General features: G+C 42.7%; 1 protein-coding gene across 1 annotated transcript in view; it reads left to right on the top strand.

Moving 5' to 3' along the window:
- Nucleotides 1-554: 554 nt before the first annotated feature.
- RLF (RLF zinc finger) overlaps nucleotides 555-8449 on the top strand; it is a 170916-nt gene continuing 163021 nt past the window's right edge. Inside the window, exon 1 of the mRNA XM_007952692.2 lies at nucleotides 555-791. Coding sequence (XP_007950883.1) covers nucleotides 555-791 — 237 coding nt within the window. The remainder of the gene's footprint in view (nucleotides 792-8449) is intronic.

Consider the following 8449-nt stretch of genomic DNA (forward strand, 5'->3'; position numbering starts at 1 on the left):
TATGGTTTGAGGTAGCAATCTAATTTTCTTTTTCCCCCTCTTGGAAAAAATGTCTCAGCGCCGCCATTTATTGAGAGTTCACCTTTTCCCTAGTGACTTGTAATGCCACCTCTATCATAAATCAAGTAAATTCCCAAGGAGCTAATCTTCATTACACCCTCAAAAACTTGGCTTCTTATTTTCCTTCTACCTGGGGTGCTTTTTTATAAGCTCCTCTCAGTGCTACCTTCCTTTCGTTCTTCAGATCGTAGCTCAAGCGTCATCCTCCTTCTCATATGTCTATATGCACTTTCCACTCGGTGACCCCATTACTCCAAAGGAACTGGAAGGATCGAGGAGTGTAGAAGCCACTTGTTGCCAGGCTGGCTGGTGCCAGGGCGTCGCTTGAGGGGTCCGGGAGTCCGCCGAGAGGAGTAGCACTCCGGGTCCCAGTGACGGAATCCGGCAGGCGCCGGCGTCGCTAGGGAGTGCGTCACCGCGCGCGGGCGACCGGGGGCGGGGTCAGGGCTGAGTCACGTGGTTTGGTTGCCTACGCGCTGCTGGGCCGTGGGAAGATGGCGGACGGAAAGGGAGACGGTGCCGCCGGGGCCGGGGCCGGGGCTGAGGCTTCGGCGGCAGCCGGAGCTGGAGACGGAGCCGAGACTGAGCCCATGGCTCGGGGTCATCGCCCCGCATCTCCAGCGTTGGGAGCCCCGGGACTGCGACCGTGTCTATGGCAGTTGGAGACGGAGCTGAGGGAGCAGGAGGTTTCGGAGGTCTCATCTTTGAACTACTGCCGGAGCTTCTGCCAGGTGAGGTGCTGACTGACTGGTTGAGGGCAGCGGGGAGGGGAGCCCAGGGAAAGAGGCTCCAGATCCATTGCGGCAGCAGGGCCGGACTGAAAGGCGCCACCTCGGTGTCTTGCCGCGCCCCCGAGCCGGGAAGGCCCAGCTTGGAAGCCAGACCACAGGCCCCCCTCCGTTACTGCCCGACTTTGGCCACTGCCTGGAAGGGTTGCACTGGGCCAGGCTGAGAGCCTGGACCCACTGGCGGTTCCCTGAAAGGGCCGTGCCCTGCAACCGTTGCCTGTGTCTCAGCCGGGTGGTTGGAGCGCCACTGCCCCCTGAGGAATTGATTGCTTGTTCCTGCCGGGAGAGAGATCCTTTTTTAAGTAGAGTGCAGATCTCCGAACTAGAAAACTCGAGTTTTTCTGAATAATCTGGAGTGTGGTGGTGTTGCCAGAGACTTATCTTTAGTCAGTGTATTCTGGGCCGTAAAAGGTAATGACAGTTGCCTTTGAAAGGCGTCTAAGGCTTTCTGATTAGGGATTGCGGAACCCGTTGGTTGGTGGGTTTTTGCTTGTTCGTTGTTGGTTTGCTTTTTGGCGTTTAAGCCGCACTTTCGCTTCTTGGACATTACTTTGAGGATTGTGCTATAAAGAATTAAGCTGGTGGTAAACCTTGTACTAGGGTCGGGAAGGATAGGTGAAGAGTGGCCTTTTTGGCAGTTATTATGGTCAATTCTGTGCAATAATGGATTCTAACTTATGATTACATATTTATGATTATGTTTAGTGTAGGTCTCCATGCTTATTAGGAGATTTTTCTTATTATTTTCAAGTTACTTACACATATAAGGCTTTGCCGTATTACTTCTACTTTTGTTGTTTGTTATATCGAGTTTCAGACCCATCCATCCCTTTGCACCTTGTGTGGTGTATCTTCAGAGAATGCAGAGTAATCCTATATGTTGATATTTAGACTCTTAATGAGTGGTTGTGTGTGCTGAATAAATTGTGGTGGTCCAGAGTTTTAATTTTGGGGCAGCAGTTTGCTCTGGTGGACTGGAACAGAATCAAAAGTCGACTTTGGGTTCCCCTTTATCATGTTTGCTTTTTCCTTTCTGCTGAGCCAGAATCACCTCTTCTGTTTGAATGTAGTTTTGTCCTTTCTGAACTTTCTTCTACTTTATCACTCCAGTTTTTATGTCTATGACCTGCAGCATTTCTCTGTATGATTAAACGTTAAAATGTAATTGTTCTCTGCTTCTTTACTTGTAAATATCATTTGTACTTAGTATACTCATTTTATTCTACAAACTTTTACTGACTCCAGAGAGTGATGCCAGGCACTTTACCAAGTGCTTGCAAAACATGGCCGAGACATGACACTTAGCCTTGATGAGCTTGTAGTTGACAGGAGGTGGTAGAAATGATAGTATTTCCAGTGCAGTTTTGGTAATGATAATAAAGGAGGTATTGTAGATGCAGTGGTGAAGGAAAGAGCCCTCATGGAAAATCCTAGGGGAAAAGACAACCAGTAAAAAAGAAGTTAGAAACTTAATTAAAGATTGTAGTATGTGCTTGGAAAGAAGTGAGAGGGGCCACTCTGAAATGGTGGTCAGGTAATATATTTTATAACTGAAGGGGTGAAAATGGGTCTTGGGGAACTCTGGTTGAGCACCCTGGTAGCACAATGGTTAAGTGCTCTCTTGCTAACCAAACGGTCAGTGGTTTGAACTCACCAGCAGCTCCACAAGAGAAAGTTGGAGCAATCTGATTCTGTAAAGATTTACAGCTTAGGAAACCCTCTGGGGCAGTTCTGCTCTGCCTTATAATCAGATTGCTATGACTCTGAATCAGTTCGATGGCAGTGGGTTGGAGGTCTGGGGTGTGGAAAGGACACTCTAGTGCCGAGGGTAAGAGATGAGAAGGGACACAGAATGCTATGGTAGAAAAACCAAGCCAAACTCACTGCCATCAAGTTGATTCCAACTCATAGTGACCTCCATTGGGCTTCCAAGGCTGTAAATCTTAACAGAAGCAGACTGCTCCATCTTTGTTCTGCAGAGTGGCTTGTGGATGTAAACTGCTGACCTTTAGGTTAGCAGCCAAATGTCTTAACCACTACACCACCAGAGCACCTTGGCTGTGGGAGAAGGAGGAGCTAATTGAACAAGGAGTAGTGATGGGTGAAGGAAAAGAATTGTGGGTTTTGAAGCTTGATTTGTTTCCCTGGAAAGATAACTAGAATTAATGTAGCCAGTCAGATTGAAGCTTGTCAGAGGATCCCACGTGTATGTGCTTGGCTTTATGCCTTGTGCTTGCAGCACTGATTTTATTTTAACTAAATGTTTTAAAGTCTTGAATCTTGATGACACTTAGAAATGTGAGGACCCAGAAGAATTTTGAAAAGAAAGCATTTTGTAAATTTGTTTTTTTTTAAAATGAAGATTTTTAGTTGCCTAAAAATTTTCCAGAAAACCTTTTTTGAACTAATAAATAAAATAATAAAAATGTTCCTGTGACATATGTTGTAATAGAAAGCACATTGGATTAGGGTTAGTTGGGTCCTAATTTTGACTCTTAGGACTTATTAGTAGAAACCTTGGGCAAATAAATCACTTTCTCAGCTAAAGAATGAGGGGATAGGACTCGCCCTGTTATCTGTGACTGTGAAGCAATATCTTGTTTTTTGAACTTTCTTTACTTACTTTGCTTTATTCAAATAGAAAGTTTATATTCAATTCTTCATAATATTTGTCACCATATTTTTGTTACATTTTCCCTGTGTATCCTTACTTACAAGACAAAAAGAAAATAAACTTTCTGAAGAAACAGGAAAAATTTCATCATCAATTAATTTTCCTGAATAGCTCTTTGTTTCACATTTGAAAGGTAGAATAAGATTTATTTTATTCACTTGAGAAACACTGATTGTGTGCCTGACATTGTACTAAGTCTGGATATATGAAGACAAGATTCTTGCTCCCTGGTTGTTTTTGTGTGTGCAAAAACGACAAGGAGGCCACATGTTCTGACCTCCTCTAACCCTACAAGGGGAAGGCAGGATTACCAGCAGTAACCCAAGGCCTATTACTGCCAGGCCAGACATGTTGCCTCCCTCCAGTCCTTTCTCCAACCGTTCCTCCCAAGGCACCCACCACCTCTCTCCTGGGTTCGATAATTCACTGCAGTGGCCACACAGAACTCACAGATTATGGGGTTTATTAAGGAAGCACCAAGCTACAACTCAAGTTCAAGAAAAATGCTCAGTCTCTCTTCCAGCCCACCGTCCCTCGGCCAATAGTCTCTCACAGTCTCTTTCCCAGCAGCACTGGTCCCTCGGTGTCTCACTCAGCAATGCGTGTCTCTTGTGTCTCTTTCCCAGCAACGCCTGTCTCTTTCAGGGGCGCGTGTCTCTTTCGGCAGCACGTCTTCCTCAACCAGCAGTCAGAGAGCGTTCTGCCTCCAGGAGGCCTCCTTTGAGCCCGGAAGGGTGGTCAAACTAGCCAATCACAGCATCAGAACTCTAAGCACGTGAGAGAGAGTGGGCACCTCCCAGAACATTGTATTGTGCCACTCCCAACAGAAATAACCCAGGTGGATAGCTTCAGCAATCAGGGGCTGCTCAGTTGCTCATACAAAATCCCACCTTGGAGTTTACAAAGACTTATGGGTAGAAAAGCCACACTAAGTAATTTACTACACTTCAGTGTGCCATCAAGTCCATTCCAATTCAAGTGATGTTGTAGGGCAGAGAACTATCCCATACAGTTTCCTAGGCTGTAACCTTTACAGAAAGGAGTCTGGTGGCATGGTGCCTAAGGTATTTCACTGCTAACCAGAAGACTGGCAGTTCAAACCCACCAGCCATTCTGTGGAAGGAAGACGGGCAATCTACTTCCTTAAAGATTTACCGCTTCAGAAACCCAAAGGGGGTCGCTGTGAGCTGAAATCTACTCGATGGTAGTGAGTTTGGTTTTTTGGAATCTTTACAGAATCAGATCACCAGGTGTGGTTGGTTCCAACTACCTGCCTTTTTGTTTGCAGCCAAGCGTTTAACCATTGAGTAACCAAGGTTCCTTTCCTGTTCTCTAAACTAAAAAAAAACCCACTGCCATCGAGTTGGATCCAACTCATAGTGACCCGTCCTTGGGTTTCCAAGGCAGTATCACTACGAAGAAGATTGCCCAACCTTCCTTCTGAGTTCCTGTCCTCTAGGAGCATGTATTCTCTAAGGATAGGTAATAAGCATTACATTATGATAAAGGACTGATCAGTGCTCTCTGGGATGCTTAACTACCACAACGTATTTTTGTCAGGTGTTTAGTTTAGAAATGTTGTTTTGGAGACTTAGACTGTACCACTTAGATCTCTCCTGGACTATATTCTCTCCATGTCTTATAGCATTTAAAAGAAATGGCTTTATCTTGGGAATTGGGAATAATAATAGTACTTATTGCTCTCTATGTGAATACATTGTTGTGAGGACTAAATAACACAATCTTTGTTTTAAAAAGAAACAAAAAGCGATGCAGCCTAAAAGTCTTTTGGGTTATTTAGACTTTTCAGCATTGGAATAGAAAGTCTTTACAACCTAGACCTCTGCTTGCTTTTCAGTTCCCACCTAGGCTATCCTTTAACTCCTATCTCCCCTTACTCCTCCTATTCAGGGGTTCTCTACTTGAAGGCTATGGACCAAATTATGATCCTGGACACTTTATTGTGGTTAAAGAGAAATATACTGCCATACGAAAGGGTAGGGAAGCTTGTTTCCTTGGTGTATTTTCAAAAGTTTGTGAGGAGGATAAAACAAAACTCCAAAAATAATGGTACTAAGAATATCAGATCAGGTTGTATTCAGTGACTATGGGATATGGTTTTTTTTTTCCCTCTCAATTTCTTTTCTGAAAACATTATTGGCCAGGTAATATGAATAAGATTAACTCCAGAAAAAAAAATCTTTCTTTGTTTTGCTGAAAAATAGATGTTGTCTTCTCAAGTTTTTATTCCATTTTGGAAACCAAAATTCCTCATTTTACAAGTGATAGCTCTATTTCTAAGACACAATTTGAAGACTTTGAAAGTAAACACCATTAACAACCTTGAAATCATAGGGTGACTAATTATATGTTGAGAATACCGAACAAAATAATTTTATGAGTAAACCATATTTATATGGGACATTTTTAGGTTCTAGACTGACTTTATAGAATTGTGTTAAATAATTAAGTACTACATGTATTTCAGTTTTTCCTAGATGTGTGATTGACAAGGGCTCTGATTCAGGTAGACGATAATGGCTCCACCACTTAAATTAGCTGTGTGACTTTGAGAAGTCTGGTGGCTCTGTGGGTAAAGCATTGGGTTGCTAACTGAAAGGTCGAAGATCCAAACTTACCAGCTGCTCCACGGGAGAAAGATGAGGCAGTCTGCTTTAGTAAAGATTTACAGCCTCAGAAACCCTATGAGGCAGTTCTTTTCTGTCCTTTAGGGTCAGAGAAGTCAGAATGAGTTGGAATTGACTCGGTGGCAGATGGCAGTGGGTTTGGTGGTTGTGTGTGTGTGTGTGTGTGTATGTGACTTGGGCATGTTATTTTCTTTAAACCTTAATTTTCTCATTTGCAAAGGGAATAATAATAGTACTTATTGCTCTCTATGTAAATACACTGTTGTGAGGACTAAATAACAATCTCTTGTTTTAAAAAGAAACAAAAAACGATGCTGCCTAAAATTATCTTTTGGGTTATTTAGACTTTTTAGCATTGGAATAGAAAGTCTTTACAACCTAGACCTCTGCTTGCTTTTCAGTTCCCACCTAGACTATCCTTTAACTCCTACCTCCCCTTACTCCTCCTATTCAGGGGTTCTTTATTTGAAGGCGATGGACCAAATTATGATCCTGGACACTTTATTGTGGTTAAAATTTTGCATGTAAGTTTCCAAGTGCATTATTTTGGGAAGGATAGATCATGATATTCATTTGATTCTTAGAGGTCTACGACATGTATTAGGCTTTTAGTATATACTGACTGACTTATCTTCAAAAGGATGTAAAAACTAGTTGCCATCAAATTGACTCTGATTCATGGTGACCCCATGTCTGTCAGAGTAGAACTGTGCTCCTGGGGTTTTCAAGGACTGATTTTTTGAAAGTAGATTGCCAGACCTTTCTTCCAAGGCACTGCTGAGTGGCTCAAACCTTCAGCCTTTTGGTTAGCAGCCAAGCATGTTAACCTTTTGGTAGCATAATGGCTAAAGCACCTGACTGCTAACCAGAAGGCTGGCGGTTCAAACCCACCAGCCACTCCTCGGAAGGAAGGTTGGGCAATCCTACTTCCGTAGTGATACTGCCTCGGAAACCCAAGGAGGGGTCGCTATGAGTCGGGGCTGACTCGACGGCACATAACAACAACAACAACAACAAGCAATTGATAAAAATCTGAGCAACTACAGTGGGAGCTGGTAAAAGGAAAGAACTACTACTTTAACAAATTCTCCAGGATCATCTAGCATTCTTGTGTCTTTCCCTTTTCTTGTGCTATTCTACTCCTTTCCTTCATTTTTGTTGGTATGGTAAAATTTGCTTTTTTAGGACTTAGTGTAAATGCTACTTCCTCTGTGAAGTTTTCCTGATTTCACCAGATAGATTCACTCTTATTAGTTTGTGTCCTTTTGACACTTTGTACATATGTATAGTTTTTCTTACCATCACTGCCTTAGTAATGCTCCTCTAATTGCAGCAGCCTTTTTATTAATCTCTCTTGCCTTCTGTCTTCACCTATGACCCATTTTTGTATTCTTTCTAAAGTATAAATAATTATCTTGTTAGTAATTTCATTCCTAAAGTCCTTCAATAGTTTCTTGCCCCAAAGGTAAGATAAAGTTCAGACTCACTAACCTGGCATATAGAGCCTTTTAGAATCTGGACCTGCTAGTTACCACATTGCCAGCCTCATTCTTCTTGCCTCCCTTCACCTTAGTGTCCATCTTCTACATATCTGCCTGATGAATACCAGGGTTCTCCTCTTCTCATCTGTCTATTCGTCCTTTAAGACCTGGCTCAAATATTACTGTCTTGTAGAAGCTTTCTCTGATTTTAACAGGCAGAATTAGGTAGTTCTTTTCACCAGTGTACTCCAGGATCATTTGTACATAAACGTGCCTAATTAATTGTTTGAAGCCCTGGTGGCGCAATGATTAGGAGCTCCCCTGCTAACTGAAGGATTGGTGGTTCTAAGCTTCCAGTAGCTCCACATGAGAAAAGACCTGATGATCTGCTCCTGTAAAGATTATAGCCTAGGAAATCTTGCTCTGTCCCATAGGATCACTATGAGTTGGAATTTGATTCAATGATGAATTGAAACAATCACTTATTTGCATGTTTGCTTCTTGCAAGAGCAGGGACCTTGTTTATTTATTTTTCATACTTTGTACCCAGAAATTAATATAATGCCTGGCACACAAAACTAATTTCTTGAGTTTGAGTCCTGGCAGAGTTGTCAAACAAACAAAAACCTCAAAATGAATTTCTAGAATAGATTAAATTGTAGGGATTTCTTGCTATATTCTAAAAAGAACACCTAACATAAAATCTGGGAGCTCTGGTAGCATAGTGGCTAAGACACTTGCCTGCTAACCAGACGGCTGGCGGTTCAAACCCACCAGCCACTCCTTGGAAGGAAGGTT

The sequence above is a fragment of the Orycteropus afer genome, unplaced genomic scaffold, assembly GCF_000298275.1.
Source record: "Orycteropus afer afer isolate SDZICR_OR568_19922 unplaced genomic scaffold, OryAfe1.0 scaffold00355, whole genome shotgun sequence".
In the NCBI taxonomy this organism is placed as follows: Eukaryota; Metazoa; Chordata; class Mammalia; order Tubulidentata; family Orycteropodidae; genus Orycteropus; species Orycteropus afer.